The 20,534-nt window shown below is 37.6% G+C and overlaps 1 protein-coding gene across 1 annotated transcript in view; it reads right to left on the bottom strand.

Annotated features, from left to right (window-relative positions):
- SLC6A2 (solute carrier family 6 member 2) overlaps window positions 1-20,534 on the bottom strand; it is a 76,059-nt gene that overhangs the window by 22,712 nt on the left and 32,813 nt on the right. Inside the window, exons 4-9 of the mRNA XM_026856731.1 lie at window positions 12,257-12,395; window positions 11,314-11,448; window positions 6,936-7,039; window positions 4,207-4,331; window positions 3,361-3,473; window positions 1,326-1,454 (exon numbers count right to left, since the gene is read on the bottom strand). Coding sequence (XP_026712532.1) covers window positions 1,326-1,454; window positions 3,361-3,473; window positions 4,207-4,331; window positions 6,936-7,039; window positions 11,314-11,448; window positions 12,257-12,395 — 745 coding nt within the window. The remainder of the gene's footprint in view (window positions 1-1,325; window positions 1,455-3,360; window positions 3,474-4,206; window positions 4,332-6,935; window positions 7,040-11,313; window positions 11,449-12,256; window positions 12,396-20,534) is intronic.

Here is a 20,534-nt window from a genome sequence, read left to right as displayed (position 1 = left end):
TGTTTTGAAAATAGAGCCTTAAAATTTCAGAGGACAAAATAAAACAGATTAATGTGATGGTATCACAAGGGTTTTTCTTTGTATTTTGTACACATTAGAAATGTTGTTCTTCAGCTGTGTGAACCAATACATTTGGACAAGTCTAGGCAGTTTTGTGCATTCCAGATGGTGGGGTGAACTTAAGTCTAAACGGGTACCATTTAAAAGCTAGAGCTAGGTTATCTTGAACTGCTTTAGCTCTTTTGAAAGCATTGGAATTGCACCCACTGGCACCTGTTCAGATTCTTAACCACTGAGGTTTCTTCTGAACTTGTACTTCAGGAAATTTTATTCCAGTTGAAACTTTCAATAAGGAAGGAGCGTGTTCAATTCTTTAGGTAACAATAGAGATAGTGTGGTATTAAAAGGATAGGTATTTTAAATGCTAAATCTATTTTTACTGTCTCAAATGTTTTCTAGTTTGAGGAAACTAGAGTAAAAATATTGGGGAATTTAGCCTAAAAAGAGCTTTGTTATTTATAAACATATGCCATTTCAGTAATCTTAATAGACCTGGAAATTATTTCTAGGAAAGGAGAGAGGTTCAGCACATCTACTTTTTATGGTGGCTACCTCAAGTTTCAGTTGTTTTCTGACACTTTTGGCATCTTTGCTTACAGGGCTTTTTGCCTTTGGCTTCCATCCAATAAAAATGGAAGTTCTCTCCAACCTAGAACACTGTGATTCTCATCCTTTAATTAGTTGTCAACAGCCTGGTGAGGCACATCATTCAGGATGACGGTAGTGATAAATACAGGTTACTCCATGTTCAGGATAAGTTATCTGTGTGTTTTTTGTGGTGTTAAGATTAAGAGATAAGATGTAGGTACATGAAGGAACATTAAGAAACACATGTGGGTGAGGAGATCATTATTCTAAACTCTTCTCACAAGAAGTGAATGCTGCTTACTTGCTTCAAGAAGAGAACAGCCAGTTGACTAAGGGTCTGGTCACTTGAAATTCTTAGTTCCTCACACAGGAATAAGCACTGAACACAGTTCCATTTAATGTGAAAACCACCAAAACACACAAAACCAAACAAGAACAACAGCAGTACAGACAGTTTTTTGGAACAAAGACTTATAGGTTCAGTTGATAGCTAATGATCATGTGCAAAAAAGCAGAGAAGCTTCATGTAGATAAAAGTTGACTATAAAGTTAAGAATTAAAGTTAAGAATTAAAATTTATAACAAAAATAGTCACCTGAGCCTATTTGTATTTCTATCTCATGAAGTTAACTGCAGTTTTAAGGTAGCTTGTTGATGGATACTTCTGTTCTACTTACATTGGTGATGCAAAAAAGGGCTAGTAGGAAAGTGCCAAAAGACACACCAAAGGTGAAGAGCTTTCTATGCTGCTTCAGAATTTGGAAGTCATCTGCCAAGCCAGTGATGACAGCCTCCATTCCACCCATCTGAGGAAGAGAAGGCAAACTTTGGTTAAATGCTACTGACTGTTGTAAATACAGATTGAAGAATGTCAAGTAACTTGTATAATTAATTCCCAATCACTGTATGATTTCTGACATTTCTGCTCTAAGTCACTGGTGTGCTGAGGAATAATTTATTTTCTCATGGTAGAGAACTGGACATTAATTGGCATGATTGGCACATATTCTCTGTGGACCCTTTGGTGACTCACCAGGATAGTGAGTAGACAGTACTCTGGAAAAAATAATATACATGTTAATATACTTCGGGGAAAAAGCTGGTAGAATAAGTAACCAAAATCCTTGAGAGATTTCGAATATAAAGACAGACACAACAAGCACCTAGGGGAAATGTACTGAACAAAGATTCAGTTTAGCCGTTTATTAACCACATCCAGTTTGACAAAAATCTTTAGACTTGAAGAATTACTACATAGGAAGCTTGATGTAATGTTTTTTGTTGACAACATGAAAGAATTTTACTTTGTTTTCCAGAAGTTAATGCTGAACATTAGCCATTGTTTTGCAATATAGGAAAGATATTTTCCAAGTTCTCATTGAAATTGCTAGGTTATGTAGGTGGTTATGAATTAAATTTCTCCACCAATGAAAGCGTTTGGCCCCCACCTCCACCAAAAAGTTGTGAAAATGAATTCTAGTCTCTTGTCATAATAAATAAATTTATTTAACATTTGAGGAGGCTGGATTCCATGCTTTTTCTGGTGCTGAAAGATCATGGCAAAATGTGGAGTGCTTGGTGCAGTACAACAGTTGGTTAGCCTGTCCATTTCCTATCAGAATTTGATGAAACCAATGTCTCTGGTTGAAATCAGTAGCAGATTATTATTTCTCTAGAACTTGAATGATTTCTGTATAGAGCCAAATTGGTGGGGGCAGAGTACCTATTATTTTTTTAAAGGTGACTTAATGTTCACTAGTAAAATGTCCTAAGACCTAGTGTAGGTTTGTATTTCCTAGTGTCTGGGGGAGGGGCATCAGTGAGTGCCCTGCAGTTAAGGTGGGATAATATTTGATATTCTCAGAAGTCATTCTCTCCATTTCTCATCTTTGAAAATGAATGAAGTTTCCTGAAGTTGTAAGCAATGGAAACACTGGGTTTTGCCATTTCCAGCAAGAAATTCCTAGATTGGCTCTGTGCATTCAGAACTGCAAAAGAGACTTCTGTGCTTTAGAACAGTAAGAAACCCCTACTCTACTAACAATGATGAATGTTTGTTCATGGTTCACTGTTCCTTAAAGACTCCCTTTATTTTTCTAGATATTAATTAACCTTTAAGTAAAACATAACAGGATGTCTTGGTGGCTCTTTGGCAAGAGCAAAGCAGTACAGAACTTGTTAGGGGACTTGGGATATTTTCTGGGCTGAAGTTTCTGTGACAGTAGAAGTCATTACATTATGGAAAGAGCAAATACATTTGTTAGACTAGACATGAAACTGCTATGGAAATATTCTGGACTGATTTTAAAATTATGACTAAATTTACAGGAAATTCTGTATCATTGCTTGCAGAAAAAAAATCAGGCTACCTTCACACATTGTCTATCTTGAGCAGATTTATGAATTTCAGCACGTGTAAAAATGTCTTCTAGAAACCACTCTACTCTTACTGTGATTTTTGTTTTGCAAGTAGGGTTCCAAAACCTTATTTCAGGTTCATAGTAGTAATAGCAGTGATACTGAGTCATACCTTTAAATAGTAGTATTTTGTTGGTGAACAGCTCCTCTGTAAGATCATAAAAAAGCAGTGGGTAATTATTTTCTGGCTTGTAAAAGACTTGATCTTTTCTTAAACCTCTTAAATATCGAGTCTTTAAATATACTGCCAGGAGTAACACTATTGGTATGTTGGCTAGAAGGGAAACTACTCACAGAACTGTCGATGCCAAGAGTAAGGAGCATGATGAAGAATACCACAGCCCAAAATGTAGATCCTGAAAGAGTTGAAATTGCCTCTGGATACAGGATGAAAACTAACCCAGCTCCTGAAATAGAAAATGAATAAAAAAGTATTATTAAATGTTTTTTTTTAGCTTCACAAGTGTTCATTTTAATGATAAATTATGACTAAGTTGACTTTTACATCAGTCCACACCACACTCTGAGTAGCTGTTTAAAGAAAATTTGCATTATACCAAATATATATCCAAAGTACTTTAAGAATATACTCATCACAGTTTTGTATTTAAAAAAAATATATATCCCATTCTTTTCCACTTCTAATGATCTTTTATGTGATTTGCAACCTTACTAGCTATTTTTCAGCTACGTAGTAGAGAAGGAGCCATGTGGATGTGGACTCCACTGTGTGGCAGAAGAACTCTTGGATGTGATGAGAGATACAGGAACTGAACTCATGGGTGACCTGTTACTAGTAAAAGGACTCCACACCTAAGCTTACCAGAACCATCCAAAACAGTAACCAATGACACTGAACAGCAATACTTTTGTAAGATACTGTGCAGTGGTAAATCCCTGTTTGTGTACAGGCTAAACTTGTGAGGGGCAAGAGGTTGGGGAGCCTCAGTTCAGCAGAGGCAAGGTGAATCAATACCATTTAGAGTTCACATTTCAGCAAGGCATCTACACACAAGAGTTTTAGTTAATTCAGGTCAGTTCCATGAGATTTTCATACACTTGTTTGAAACAAATATAAACACATTTGCAAAGAAATGGTTAACAAAAAGGGGTAAAACTAGTAGAAGATTAACTTCCTACCTTCAGTGGCTACATCCTCAATTTTAACTTTGTGCTCATGAGCCATGTAGCCCAATATGGAGAAAATTGCGAATCCTGAGATGAAGCTTGTGACACAGTTAATGGTACTAGTCAGCAAAGCATCCCTAATGATGGAGAGAAGAACAGCCCAGTGAAAAAAAAACCAAAACCAAAAAAACCCCACTTCTAAGAACTAGAAGGGGATTGACTTATAGCAATAGGAAGATTCTTGTGAAATTGCTAGTTGTGCAATTATCCTGATGATCAAAAGCTCATATCAGCATACTATGTTAGGAAATTGCCTACTGCTGGTTACTATTTTGATTTAAAACTGAATTCTGTTCAAAAAAATTCAACAAAGGTATATTGAATATTAAGATATTAAAGAGTAATGTCATCTTCCTAGCTGGTAGACGTAACATAGCAAGAAAGTGGCCTGAAGTGAAAGAGCCTTACTATTCATCAATTCATGTGAGCAGATATTCAGGAGTATTTTTCAGACAACTCCAGGAGTGCATTTTTAGCAAACTGTGCTGCCATTCAGATGGCACTGGATAACCATCCTTAAATCTGTAATGAGGTCCCTTCATCTGTGAAGTCGGCTAGGCTTTTCTGAAAAAAATACAACTTTTCTTTATCAGATTGTTACAAGAGTGAATTTAGTTTAAAGGTTAAATATTATCCCATGTGCATAATATAGTAATGATTGTACAAAGTTATGGTTTTAATCAATCTGCCATGGTATTATGATAGATGTATGAGTTTTCCTGGGTACTAATAATCCCTATTACCAAACCTATCTTGAAGATAAGTAGGCCATAAATCTTTAGATGTCTACCTAATCTGCACAGTGTCTTGTATGTAATCTTTTGCTGTATGTGACCTTTTGAACAGAGGACGTGGCTCTGTGAACATCAGTAATGCCAAACAGTGCTTTAATAAGCAGAAAGAAAATATGATTACCTTTCATCAGTTACACTATCAAAAAACATAGGTGCCATACCCCAAATTTTATTATCTTCCTCACATTATTTTGATAACATTGAAAAATTTATGTCCTGCAATTCTTAAAGTGTTTTCCTGGGGGGAGGCTGCAGGATCAAGAGACACCAGATTGGACCCATAAAATCAAATTCTTTTCAGTTATTAAAGAAGAAAATTGCTAGGTATTTGTCACTGATAAGATGGCAACAGTAATTATTGTTCCTCACAATTCAAAAACATTCTTATGCAAGTGAATAGTGCTTCTCTTCACTTAGTGACTGGATTGTATGATGCTTATCTCATAAACTGAGCTGAGATAGCTCTCAATACTTTGCATGTAGAACTAGGTCATAATTTGTACAGATTTTCATACTTTCTGGCCCCGATTTTCATTATTGTTACCCTACCCTACATTACTGACACTATTCCTCTTGGGGAAGGTGTGTTGAAGCATAGATGGGACATTACAGTGCTGAGTCATGGCCTTCATTTGGAAACAGTACTATTTTCAGTTTGTTGTTTTCAAGAAAGCCTTTTGTATAAAATATGTGAGCACATTATAGAGTTATTTGACCAAAGGATATTTTTGAGTGTTGTAAATGCTAGTGAACTGAACCTTGCTTTTATGGTTAGAACTAAAACACAGTATTTAATGAAACTACAGATTACTCTTACAGGGAAGGCAAGGCTTATAGAGCAACATTGAACAAATATAGTAAGCTAAGAACTAAGTAATATGATTTCACATATAGTTTGTGGTGTTTTCTTAGTTTCAAGTGGATTTTTTTACATTTCAGAGCAAAATTCTAATGCAGAAAAAACCCAGTTATATAGGGAGCTGTTATGAGGTGAATGCACAATAATTTGCAGAAGGCTATAAATGTTATTTTGGAAGACTGCTATGGCTAGCCTTCTACCTGAAGGGTTCTCAAATCTGGTTATATTACCTACTGCAAATAATCAGCTGGCAAACTAAAGTTGCTCTGGTTTCAATCCAAATCTCTCTGAAGTCAGTGGAAGTATTCCATGATTTTGGCTTTCAATGTGTTTAAGGCAGTTCAAATCCATATATTTTCTTGTACCTTTTAACTTTAAAATTTTTTTGTCATCTTTCAGTTCACAATGTATTTAAAATACATGTACTTTCTGAATTTATATTTCATGGGAAAATTTAAAGCAATACTTTTTTTCATTCCACAATGAAATGTTAACAATACTTCTAAATGTTGGAAGTTCTCAGAAGGTGCAGAGCAGTTCTGATTGATTTTCCATGGCGGTGATTCAATGAAACACTTACAAACTGACTTGATTTAAAGTGCGTTCCTAAACTGGAGGTCAACATAAAATATCAGCAATATTATCCCAAAGCACAGAAACACTTCTGGAAACTGGAATCCTTCTGCTTTTAGTTCCTGGCCCAATAAGATTTCATCCTGTGTTCACTGTTGCACTTAATGGTACTGTTGAAAGGCAAACACAAGCACAGTTTACACAGCTGCCTAAAGTCCTAACCCAATCCCATTCTGTTTTGCTGTACAGCAGCTATCTTGGCAGGTTTATGTTACTAAAATTTCAGTAAGGAAGACAGTATTTCAAGATTTGGGTTGGTTGCTATGTCTACACAAGACTGACCGCCATCATTAATAAATGACTGAAGATAAAAAGATAACAAGTACTTATTCCAGCTGAAGTTAAGGTAAAATAGTATCATTCTGAAGCAGTAATGAAAGAATAGGCTGTCTTACCTGTAACAGTTGTTGTCAAACTTATTGTAACTGGCAAATGCAATTAAAACACCAAATCCAGCTCCTAAGGAGTAAAATATCTGAGTAGCTGCATCAATCCATACCTGCATAATGACACCAACATTGTCAGTGTCAATTCAGTCCAAAAGATAGATCAGGGAAATGCAAGAAGTGTACAAGACATCTGGTTTTTGAAAAATAATCAGCATTCATGCTTATGGGGGTGTAAGTGCTTCTCAACCCCTATGAGATGTCACATGGAGCACAGTCATGGTCTGGAATGGCTTAGCCCGAAGTGGTGAGGGCTGAAGCAGTGGGCAAGTTCTCAGTGCATGCATACTGCTACCACAGTGGGGTGTACCGGTTGGATCTGCACTTCTGAGCTTTTACTGAGTACTGAAATGATTACATGGGTTTTCTCCCGGGTGACAGAAATAGACTTCCAATAGTTCTTGTTCCAAGTTAGTTTGGAATGTACAACCAGAAAACTAAAAATAGTTAATGGGTCAAGAGTTACAGGACGTTTTCTTTCCCATAAGAGAGCTTTCTTCATGGGACTATTAGTACACTTTATATGATGCTTTCTTGTTTCAGAAGCAGAAGCATGACTGACATGCAGTGAACAGAACCATGCAGGCTATCTGTCACCTTTCCCACTTAGTTGGAGAAGGAGCTATTCCTGTGCTAGTCTCTAAATTTCAGTGTAAATGCAGTTTGCTCATTTTAAGAATCGTCCACTATGGAAAACATGTTTTTAATGTGATAACATTTTCTAAAGTGGCCCTCCAGCCCAACATCCACTCAAGATGTGCAGATAGTAGTCAGGAGCAATGCAACAGTGTTGGTCTCCTGAATCAGAAGACTGAAAATAGTCTACCCTGATTAATGAGGGTTTCACTTACTCAGTTGTTAACACAGATATTTAAACAAGCATCTTCAACAAAGGTAATGAAGTCAATGGAGTGAATAATACTCAGCATTTCTCAAAATGAGATCTTCAGTGTTTCATTAAATCTACCAAGTGCTTAAGACTGCAGAAAGCACTGGATTTCATCTCACACATCTCTACAAAATGACATCCAATGTATCTGTTCAGCTGCAGCTTTTGAACAGATCTAAGCAGCTTATGAGCTTCATCTGCATTGGGATTTTAATGCTAAGCTTTCATATTTGGCCCAGTAGAAAGAAAGAGTGCCTTATCACATCTTAACAAGATATTTGAAAGCACTTCTACTTTTTTCTCAACACAGATGATAGATGCTTTCAACTACTGCCTGTTGAAGACTGTGAACCATTTATTGAGCTCTGGATTTGTAGATAAACTTAACTTTATGAACTGTTGAGAGTTAATTATTTGAAAGATATATGAAGAACAATCATGTGTTTATTGCAAACCAGTGGATGGGTGAATATGACTTTTCTTAAATTGCAGTTCATACACAGCTTTTAGGTATCATGGATTTCTTTTACTAAATAACAAACCAATCCTGTAAAAGTAATCTCTTGCTCATTCATTTTATATGGTCATTTACAGCTGAATGTTCTAGCTCCCCACAAAGGTTGAGTTCCAGTATGGATCAGTTGAGATCCAATAGGGTTGTACTCTCTGAACAGTAAGAGTGCAGAAGCAGGGATGCAAAGCTTTCTAGAATTTTTCTTGTTTTCTAAAACTTCCCATAACTTATGTTGTTTAATGAAGTTCCTGAAATTTTTAAAAATAATTTTTGCTTAAACTATAACTAGATCTGCATGCTGCCACCGTAAAGCACTTGTTTTCATTGGTTCTCTAGCTCTCTTGTGTCTTGCCAGTGGAGTTGCACTCATTATACTTTCCCTTTCTTACTTTTCAAGCACCATTAAGCACGTGCTTAAGTCTTATTGATTCAAATAAGAGGTTAGCACCTGCTGCTTACCAAAGGAGTTATGCATATGCTTAAATATATATTTCGTAAGAGTCTAGGAAATAAATTGAGAAGATCAAGGTGAAGGGGAGAAAAGAGCAGAACTAAGATTAAATGCAAAACGTTCCCTTTGCTATAACAAAGTAGGCCGTGAAACAGAAAGTGGGGACTGGTTCTTCTGCAGTTTATACTTATGTTCTCTGTTCACTTCAGCTGAATGGCTTCTGATTGATGCATAGTCTAATATATTTTATGGTAGGGTATTGTTTTTATATGCATTCAAAATGAAAAAATTAAAAAACATTTTATGGGAGACAGTCATCAGTCTTTCTGGCTTTCTTCAGTTATTTATGCCACTATAACTTTTGTGCATACTCTTTCTTGTGTATGTGGATTTAAAGAATTATTGTGCTGTGTGGAGAGGAAACAGTGTGTGCACCCCGAGATGTTATATAATCTTCAGGAAGCTTGTCAAAGCGTATGAAAGAGCAAGTGACTTCCTCATGTCTTATTTAACTCTGTATTTAATGCTGATTCCTTTAGCAGAACAGAAATGTAGCTGCTGTTTTACACAGATGTTTAATGTATCCATTTATACAGCAGAGTACTAGGACTTTGTAGCTCCTGGACTCTGAGCAAGGAACATGGCTAGGCGTTGGTCTAGTTAAGAGGTCCTCAGGTGAATATCTTTCTTTCCTTTTTATAGAGACACCCTTTGTGGATTTAATATACCTGAAAATTGAGGTGTCTTAGGGCTTGCTCAGTGCTGTGGCCCTATAAAATGAGGCAGACCTTGACACTGATCAGGATGTTCTAACATCTTTCAGCAGAGCCCTCTGTAGGTCATTACTGTTTGTGACTTATGATGTTTCTTTCTTAGATTCTTCATCTGAGAGAAAAAAAAATCATCAATCAGAAAGATTAAGGGTGTGTTCACACAGAACTGAAGCAGGAGTCTATTCTCTGGAGCCTGAGAAGAGATACTAAACACACAAGCCTGTTGCAGCATCGGGTATCCCAGTCTCCGAGCAGGAGAAAGGCTGACATGACAAAGCAGTTTGTGAAACTTCTCCTTATAACTGATCTTTAGTCTTTTATTATTCTAGAGCAACTCATTTTTTTGTTGTCTGAAAAATTTAATCTTAGAAACAAATAACTTTAGGGTCATCCAAATAGCAGCTGCAGAAATACTAAGCCAAGAAAGAGCAGTGCACAGAATATCCTTCCAAAAGCAGAAGGCAGCTATGATTATGGAGGCCTAGATTCTGAGCTGATGCAAGTTGGCACAGGTCCATAGACATCTAGTTGAACTTGTGATGTTTTTTTCCAAACAGCACTTAAAATATAGAAGAAAAAATTTAAGCACCTCCTTTGTTCCTCTTTGCATCTTTGTGTTTATGTATATGCATAAATGTGGATTACTGAGGTGGCTACTGCCTTGGTGACAAAGGCGGATGAAAGTCCCGTATCTGAAATTTGGTTTGACTGTTTGAAAATAGAGTGAGATGGGGTCTAGGTTCTGGTGATAACTTCTGTTGAAGAAATGGCAGTTTCCAAATTTAGTATTACAAAACCAAGGAAGGAGTGTTTTGCTAAGAATATATAAAATATATCTGTATTCTAGCACTCAAAATGTTTTTAATTATTCAGAAAAAAATCAAGATAGGATGCATAGGAAATATACAGTGCGACTATGTACAGATTACAGACATCTCTGAAAGCTGCAAATTTTCAAGACAGTTCATTTCCTCCTAGTAGAACTATGTCCTCGCTTTTCAGTTTTATAACCATTTGAATGGCCTCATGACCCATCCACAGATATACCACCAATTTTATAAATTATTTATGATATTCTTAGAATAGCGTAGTGGTAAGATCTCTCTGTAGTCAGCAGATCATTGTTCTTCATAGGTGTGAAATGCCGGTAACTTCATTAAGTTAGTGAGTATACTTGTAGATCTTGCTTTACAATGGATGAAATAATTCTTAGTTCCAAGGTACTCCACAAATTGAATTTGTTTGGATGTATTTAGTGATTCTCTTGCAATGTTGTTAAATGATACAGTGAAATGTACGTTACTTTCAATAGTAAGTTAATAACACCATACTGCTGAGAATCTCCTTCATATGGAGTACTATGATTTGATTCTTAGCCTTTTGAGAACTAAATTTTTGTATGACTCAGTTTTCAGGTAGAAAGGATACTGCAATTTACAGGGTGCACAGTCAGAGCATGGACTTTTTAAAGGGACTGCCACACCCGAAACTGCCCTCCTACAGGTATTTTGTAATCTGAACAGTTTGGCTTCAGGCGGTTAGGGAGAGGGTTGGAAAGTTAGACTGTCAGGGACAGTTCTTAAGCAAAAGGAGAAGTGTGGCTATATAATCTCAGAAATTAGATCTAACATTTTCATTTTTAACAGCAAGGCCAACAGGTTTAATAATAATAAGGGAATGAGAGCAAAGAGTACACTTACTGTGGCTTCTTTTAATCTTCTGAAATCTATGTGCAGGTATGCATTTATTCCATTGTATGCACCAGGCAGGGTTATTCCATGTATTAACAAGACAAATAATACAACATAAGGCAATGTGGCTGTTATCCAAACAACCTGCAGACAACAGAGATCCCAAAGGTTAATCAGCTGTTACAGAAAGTTTAAGAATGTGTGAAAAATATAGCTGGGACTTTCTTGGTTTTGTCCATTCAGCTTGATGGAGAAGCTCTTTATAGCATGTCTTGGGTGGAAAATGCTGTTATATACCATGAGTCTTTACGTATGTATATTTACAGATACCAGTAGGAGACAGTTTTAGCAAACAGAAGATTTGGAGTGCTTATACATTACCAGTGTGCGTTAGACTGATGATTAGTTGTTCAGTTATATGTTCATTTGCTAAACAAGTGCAGTCACTGCCTGATGTTAGGTGATGCTTTTGTGAAAATGTACAAAAAGCTTTCAGATGTATCCAACCCTAGAATTTCTGTGCGGGTGTTTTCTGAGGGATGTCAAAGAGTAATTTCAAGTTACGTTCATCAAATATTTCCCTTGTCATGGCATTTTTTATAATGAACCCAAAGCATCTTAAACCATTGAAACATTACTACATTTGGCTATGAATAGGAGGCAGATTTCAGACAATTTAAAATCCTTCAAAATATTTTCTGGATGCGACTGCTAATGTCAAATTGAAAATAATATGCTAATAAATTTTCCAGTTGGAACATCACAAAAGCAAAATATAAAATAAAGCCTGAACTGGAATTGTGTATTTCCACTGCACATATATGAAGGCCTCTCACATGGTTTGGTACCTGAGGATCCTTAGAAGCAGTGATTTAGTGTCTTACTTTCTAAAATTAGGATACTTCTTAAAGGAGACAAAGTAGTTGAGATAAAAGGACAGTATTAGCTCTACCTTTCCTGAAGTCTTCACTCCTTTCCACAGACTAAAGAAAAGAATGATTACCACCACCAAGAGGCAGAGGGAAAGTTGCCAGCGAGGCAAGCCAAGGTCATGGATTCCACGGCTTTCGTGCAGGTGCAGAACTCCTCGCCTACATACCAGATACACAGAAACAAAGCAAAGTCACTGGGGGAAAAAGGCTTTTGCATATCTCATCCTGTGGGCAGCAGAAATGGATGCAGTAATAGCTGCCCTACTGACATTACCAGCAGTTCCTGAAATCTGTTTTGTAAATCCATGTCCTGTGCTTCTTCCCACAATGCTTTTATGGTTTCCCTGATCACCAGACTCTGTTTAGCACCATAGTGCCATAATGATAGCATTTTCTCCTTCACTGGAAGTGTTTTGGGATTTTGTCATTGGGATTCTTGCTTGAACACTGGACAGATCCCCAGAAAGGCTGCAGAATCTCCATCCTTGGAGATTTTAAAACTTGGCCAGTGGCGACCTTGAGCAAACTGATTTACTTTTGAAGTTAGCCTTGCTTTTGTGTAAGGAGTTGTATTAGATGACCTTCAGAGATCTCTTTCAACCAAAATTATTTTTTGAGATTTTAGATAAAGCAAACAGCTGGCTTCCTGCAACTTGAGTAGTTCCAAAGTTACTTTCAATTTCTTTTTGAATAGGCTGTTGTGAGGCTGCAGAAAAGTGGTTGGATAGGAAATGCAACAGTCAGTAAATTTAAATTGGATATAGCGCTTTGTGTTGTTCATTGAGACAGTATAGCAATAGCAGAGGAAATTCTTACCAGGGCAGGCTAGTTTTTTTGAGATCTATACAGTCAAACGGATTGAAGTGTAGAAAAGAGTGTCTTCATGACTAGTGATACCTACAATTTAGAGTTGACAAAACACATTCTGTGCAACGGGCACAGGGATATGGGAGAGATGTTATAGTGGATCTCCCTTTAACTCAGTTCTCTGCTATTGAAGTGTCTCTGCTTTTACAAATCTAGAAAAAGCAGAAACATTTTGCTTTACTGAAAACTCTGTTTGCAAAGAGGAATGGCATTGCAGCTGAAGCCCTGCACTGGAGGTGAATTGCAGATCTAACTCCTGGTTCTGATACGGATCTACAGGATGGTGGCTTAGGGATTCATTTTCTTAAGTGCTTCAGTATGAATCCAGATAAAACGGTCACGACCTTCCCTTGTTTCCTCCCCTTTCTCTATCGCCTTTTATTTGCTGTGCACTGCCTGGGTAAAATAGAAAGTTGATTTTGTCTCGGCTTCTCTTAGCACCATTATAGTACAAACAAATCAAATGAAAGAAGCCCTCTTCCCTGGAGGACCTTGACATATTTTATGAAGTTAATTATATTTTAGAGAAACTGAAGCACTGAGTGATTTACTTTGCATGACTGCAGACATGTAGAGACTAAAGCCTGAGGACACTAATTCCAGCCCCATTGGCTGTCCCCATACAATCTCTTGATAGATGGTGCTTCAGAATTAACTTAAGCACTTATCAAGTCAGACATGAGTGAGATAGTTGAATAAGTTCCAAGATACAGGGCAAACCTGTGTCAATTTAAATGGGGAAAACTGAAAAATACCTCTGTACTACTTACAACTGTAGAAATGTGCTGGGAAAATAAAGGCACTTTAGAACAATCCATCTAGTAATATGAAAGAGCTGCATACAATACCCTTTTGATCCCTAAAGCATCAAGATGGGATCAGCTAAGAATTGTAATAGTTCTCTGTAGTTTCTCATGTATAATAAGAAATGCTGTATTTTTGTTTCTATGATTAATCCCAGGTTGGATAAAAGATAATTGTAGAGCATCATCCTAAATAAGCAGCTGATCTGTTTCTGTTGCATTGTAAGGCTAATAACAAGTGAGGTTTTAAAAAGGTAGTGACCATATGTTTGTGGCATATATTCAATAATATTCCTATTTAGAATGTATGAGGTGTTTAACTCTTACTATACAACAGTATGGCTATATGACAATATAGCTGTTACCTGTGAAAACAGTAAAACATAGAGGCAGGCTTATTGAAATCTCATCTAAAAATCTATTATCTTTAGTTAAATGTAAATAAATAGATAGGTCTCATTCAACTTTTGCTTAGAGTGTGAATGAAAGCTACTTGTATTTCTGCTAATAAAGTATAATTTGCTAGAGGATCCACAGGTGTAAGGGAATCCTGGGCAGGGATGCCTGATTTCATTCTAAACTTACCAGCTTGGGCAATGATAAGTATAACCAGCAAAAGCTTCACAGGTTTCTGGTCAGAACATTTGTCCAGGATCTTGGGAGAGTTTTGACAATCTGTGCTATCAAAGTTACACTGCTATTGCTATCAGAGCTGGATGTTGTAAAGAAAGTCTTTCAGATTATTCTATGTAGATATCTGCTTGGAAGAATTGAATCTGAACTTGCATTCTTTGTGCCTATTTAACTTTTTATTCTTCTTGCCCAAATATTTTCCTGTGTAAAGAAGCCTGCTTTCGTTGTGTGTTTGCTTTCCAAGAAGCAGCTAGCAATGTGTCTTGTTGTTTGGAACACTTGCCAGAACTGCCATTTCAAATGCGGGATTCCCAGGGTTTTCAGGAGAATCTCCATTCCAAGAGTTCTGCTTCCTTAATTAGGGCAAGGGATCGTAAAATAGGAAGAAAAAAATACTTCTGTAACCACTCAAACCAGCTGTGTAACTGGGCAGCTATGCAAGGAAATCTTCATAGACAGCTGTTTCTGAGCTGTAATTCTGTCAGGTTTTGCTTCCTTTTCCTTTTTTTGTTTTGTTTGGTTTTGTTTTTCTTTGTGACCTCTGAAGATAAGTCATAGAAGCTTTCCAAAAGATGCCCTTTTTGAGTGTTGCTGGGAAGTAGTTCATAAGTGCTTACCTATGAGAAGCTGTATTTCTGTTACAGCAGCACCATAAAGCATAGAAGATCTAGTGCTAGACTGCAATTGACATTAAGGTGTGCTGACATCTGAAGAGATGGAAAAGAGAAGCAGTGGCCAAAGTAACCAACAGACTAAACCTTCTTGATTTGAAGGATATAGATCTGTAACGTTCTTTGAAAAAGAGTCAATTTTGGAGAACAGCAAATTTGAAAAGAACTTTGCATTCATCATTTTCTTCCAAGTTAGCATACATCAGTGATGCTATAGAAAATCCAGTTAGCTGAATTACGCCATAGTTATTCTTATTTGACATCAAGGAATACATATTTCAGGAGCATATGTGGCTGTTTCTAGCCCGTCTATGCTAAGGCAGGTTGAGTGATAAATCCCTGACTGGCTCCTTTAGATTATACTCAGCTGCTTCCTTCATACTCATCGCAAAGAGGAAAATGTGAAGTAAGAGATACTGCAGGAATCCCCATTCAGGAAGCTCTGAGGTCAAAACACTTGAATTTTCAGCCTTTGATAGTACAGCAGAATAATGGCCAAGGAAACCAGAGGAAATACAGCACCAACCAGTTATCAGCCTCTGTTGTTTGTCAACTTCTTTATGTCCAAAGCTACTGAGAATGTCTTAAGTAAAAGCTTCTGAAAATGATTCTTGTTTACTAAGTATAAAAATATTGTCCAATTCTGTTAACAAAATAAACTCTCATAATTCTGAACGCTGAGAATTCTTCAAACAGTAAGGAAAAATTGGAGGCAGTAAGACAACAAGAATTAATATTTTGCCTGCAGGTTGTTGTTATTGAGAAAAGAATGAAACTAGATGAGAAATACGTGCAAAAAGGAGAAGAAAATGTTATGGGGGAAAGACTGACAATAAACAGTAACAGATGGGGCTGACAGAAGCTAGAACAGGGATGTATTATGCTGAGCAAAATACAAGAGGAGCTAATAAATTGTTTCAGCTTTTTGATCTTCTAGTCAGAGCTCTAGCAATATTGAGTTAGTACAGCACCAGAATCAGAGAACATGCACTAGAGATAAGAAATTGCCTTTAAATCAGGGCTTTGTGCAAAGGAGCCTGATTTATGCTAAGACTGTTTTCCATGTAAGGGAATGTAAATTACATTTGCAGTGACTTTGAGACTGTACATCACTGTTAATATGGTTCCCAAGAGTCTTTCTGCAAGAGGAGGAGGAGTGTGAAGGGATTTCAGATTGAAGCTGCATTCAGAGATTCTGAATTCTCTCTTTGGGAGATTTCCCCTTGTTCTCTCCTTCCCTGTGCTCTCTGCTGGGTAGGTTCTCCTAGTCAACCAATAACTCTGGCACCAATTCTTGCCTTACTTCCACACTGCATTTAGTCAGCTAAAGGGAAATAGTTCACCTCTGCTGAAATCAGAAAACGGCGATTTGTTTGTTGGTACCACTGTCTTCTGTATTGTCTTTGTGCAGCACTCGGGTCCTCTTTAATTTGGTGTCAGAGTGCAAAGAGCCAACAGGAAGCCCAGCTGATCGGTATGCACACACAAACTCTACTAAAGACAAATTATTGAGGAGGCAGGGAGCAGCTGCTCGGTGGGACTCAGTAGATGAAGGATCCAGTCATAGTTCTAATAATGTTGGAACCAATTACATTCTTCTCTGTTTTAGTCTTCCCATCTATAAAATAAGGATTATTATAAACCTTTGCTTTGTCTACACTTTGAGCAATTCAGAACATACTATTTATGGAAGTGGTGAGTATTTGAGTATAAACAGGGAACCAAATCAAAGGCAAAATAAATGCCAAGGGTCATGATCTGAAAATTACTGAAAATACACTCCAAAACATTTAATTACATAACCAGAAAACAGGAGGTAACAGTTTTGGTTGTAGAAGTCTCCTAGACTTTTTTTGTCAGACTGGTTCTTTCTAAGGACTTTTTAAGGGGCGTTTTGTATTAATCCCTAGGCAGATTCACATGATTGTATTTAGGAAATTTAGGTTTTGTACAAACAGATCAAATTAAAGGTGTTGGAGTAGGCCTCATTTTTCCAGTCTCAAATCAATTATAACTTTAGGTTTCAATCCAAATGATGCTTATTCTTTCCCTTTTTATTAAAGTCAAAAGTTATTTGCTAAACTTGATGTGATCAAGAGAAGGGTGTCATTCATCTAAACAGTTGTTTGATGTGTTGTATCAGATTTATTGACTGCAAAAATGTCATCAACTTATCAGCAAATTAGTATGTAAACTAACATGTATTTGCCAGTTACTTCTAAAAACTCAAGTATTTCTAAGAACTTCCAAGTACTTCTAAAAGTTAGTAGTCCCTTCTATGGGATCAAACGCAAGTGGCTTGCATAGACTATCAGCAAATTGGCTAAGATATAAACAGATACAGTCCTGGTCTCCTGAGCTCTATTCCCTGGTAGTTAGATTCGTTTTTATGATTTAAAACAATGAAAATTGTAGGTTGAAGATGCTAAAAGAACTGCCAGTGTGAACAGTGTGCAATCTATAGAAATTAAATTAAATTCGCAGTTTAGAAGGCAATTTGAAGCATGATAATTGAGTTCAGTTAGAAGGCTCTCTTACATGCATCTCTTGTGTTTTATATTTGGGCAACCATAGTTTAATCATCATTGCTGCCAGTTTCCTTCCAAGTACAAACCACAATTAGTTCTTTTATTTGTGGAAGGTGAGGCTATCTGCCTTAAGCAGGCATGGATAGAGGGTTTTTTTGCATAGAGTTTGCCAAGCTCCAGGTATTTTTACTTCAGGTACTGCACTGCTTAAATTCAAGTGTACTGTCTGAAGGGAAGGTTGTGTGGGGCAGATCTTGTGGTATGAACCCTGCAGAGCAGAGGTGGCTCCATGCAGGTCCAACACCAGTGTCCCCTCACTAGTTCTGGGGCTCGGGGTGCAGCGCAGAGACGGCAGAGTGGCTCCACTTGAAGTCAGCAAAGTGCAACAGGGTTAGCCCGGCTGGGACCCAGCTCTGCCATACACACCGCTGCTGTCCGAGCTGCTTGGGTGCTTTGTCAAGAACTCTGGGTATGGCATCCCCGCAACGCTGAAGGATTGCCTGCCTCCGGGAGAGCACTCTCCTACAGCCAGGACCATGGGAGGGGAGCAGTGCCGAGCCCAGATGTGTGGTGCCAGATGTGAGCTGCGCACCTCTGCGTGCTGAGAACGCTGCGGGGCATCCGAGGGGCTCGGGCCCAGCCAGCTGGCTGCAGCTGGACGGGCTTTCTCCACCTCTGTTGGTGGAGACGGTAGGTAGCCTGTTGACTTTTGCCAACACCTTTGTTGTCAGGCTTTTCTGTTTCTTGAGATATTTCAGCTCCCCCTTGTGTTGGAGAATGAAGCTGTGTAATGGATCTCCAAGCCAGATTTTGGGAATTGCTTACAGAATGGTCACTTACCAGTGACATCCGGGCTGGCATATAATAAATTATTATTTATACTGAAGGAAATTATATTTCTTTTTGAATCACGATAATCCTGAAATTATATGTGGCCACTAGGACTAAACTCTTCATTCACTGAGAATGTTTATCTCAACTCACTGAAGTCTTTACCCAGTTTAATTCTCCCATCAATTTAATAATTCTGACCTCCCCTGCCACACTTCAGTACATTCAAGTCTGCACAGCACTCTGAAAAGAGATTTTAAAAATCTGCTTTTAAACCCATTATACTGAGATTTGCAGATGGAATGGAATCGCTTGAATTTCACCTCTCCATAGGTCAAATGAACACTGAACTCCTGAAAAAAGTTTATTGTTTGAAAATACGTGGCAAAGCAGTTAGAGCACACGTGCTCCCAACTGCCCCAGCCCTTAGTCAGCAAGCTAAATGGTGTTTCAGTCAGCATTCTCACTGGGCCAGGCACTGCCTGAGACAGGAGGGTCATGAAGGAAGATCCTCAGCCTCTCCAGAGAAGCTGTTGAGTTTTCATAAAGTTTTACTCTTTTCAAAAGAGCAGCATGGCAATATGCAAAGTTGCCAGAAGAAAGTCAACCACAGGAACAGGCCCATGCGCCACAAACTGAGGACCACTGACATGTTTAAACAAATGAATGCTCACTTTATGGTTTGACATTTGTTGTAATGCTGCGTCCTTTACACAGTGAGGTTAAGTTTGTAACCTTTTAATGAATTAATGATTCGAAGTGATGGTTTTGGATGAGCAAACACTTCCCCTATAGGAAACAACACATAGAACACTACTGTTGACACTGTGTTAGTACTGTGTTGTGGAGAACATTTGATGAGAAACATGATGAGAGGCAAGTACAAATAAATAGGTGTTTAGTTGTGTGTGACACCTTTATGGGCTTTGCTTTGAGCAATGTGTGCAGGTGGAGATGTTCCACCAAGAAAGGCTCTGCTTCTGCTTGCCATGATTTCAAATGCAAGGCAATACAGGGGAGGTGCTGCAGCACTGACCTCAGCTGCTGTAACTATTGCTCAGAGCCTGCTACTACCAAACTACATAAGATTCTGTATGTGAAGAAAAGCAGATAGAATTCTTTCTACAAGTTAGCACAAAGCAAGCCAATTGCGTGCAGCATAATGTGCAGCTCCTGACATTTACAGTGTCTCATAAAACCCTCCTGCAAATTTAAGTTGGCAAAGTCATCATTATTCCAGTCTTCTGGACTTGCTACACGAGGTCACATTGTGGTTTAGGAATCATTTCCATAAAGCTGTCCAAGCCTAGGAACATGTTACACATTTATATGGATTGACCTCCACTGTACTTGCATGAAATTTTTTTCTCTTTATGTAAGTAAATGGTTAACAAATGTATGTGAACATACATCAAATGTAAATTTCAGAACTGTACATGTAAATATTTGGAATACCTGTTTTTATTTTATGCACATAAATACTTGCACCAGAAATTTCTCTGCACTGCATCAGAGAGAAAGATTGAGTTTACTTAGTTGAGTCCAAAAAAGTCAACACAGTCAAAAGGAAATATATAATGTGTAGGGATGCAAATACATTAGTCTCAGACTATGGATGTGTAAACAATACACTCCAACACTTCCTAAATATGCCTGTGCAGTTAATATAGAATTGATATCTAAAGCAGCTTGCTTATTGCTATTTCAGCAATGTGGCCATAAATTTCCCATATAGTATTTAATAATGTACCTGATTCTAAGCCCACTGAAATCAGAGTTCTTCTGTTGGGTTTAGGGGGATTTTCTAGGGGTGAAGGTACAGAATATGGCCAGAATTATTGTTAGTCTTTAACTGCAGTAAATAGATGACTGCTACCCAACTTCAAACCTGTCAGAAACATCTGACAACTTTCCTTTCAATTATGATGCAAAAGATAACTCTAGATGTCTAGAGAGATTCTTATT

This window comes from Athene cunicularia, assembly GCF_003259725.1.
Source record: "Athene cunicularia isolate RWA chromosome 11 unlocalized genomic scaffold, athCun1 chr11_part1, whole genome shotgun sequence".
Classification (NCBI taxonomy): Eukaryota; Metazoa; Chordata; class Aves; order Strigiformes; family Strigidae; genus Athene; species Athene cunicularia.
This window is presented reverse-complemented; position numbering and strand designations above follow the sequence as displayed.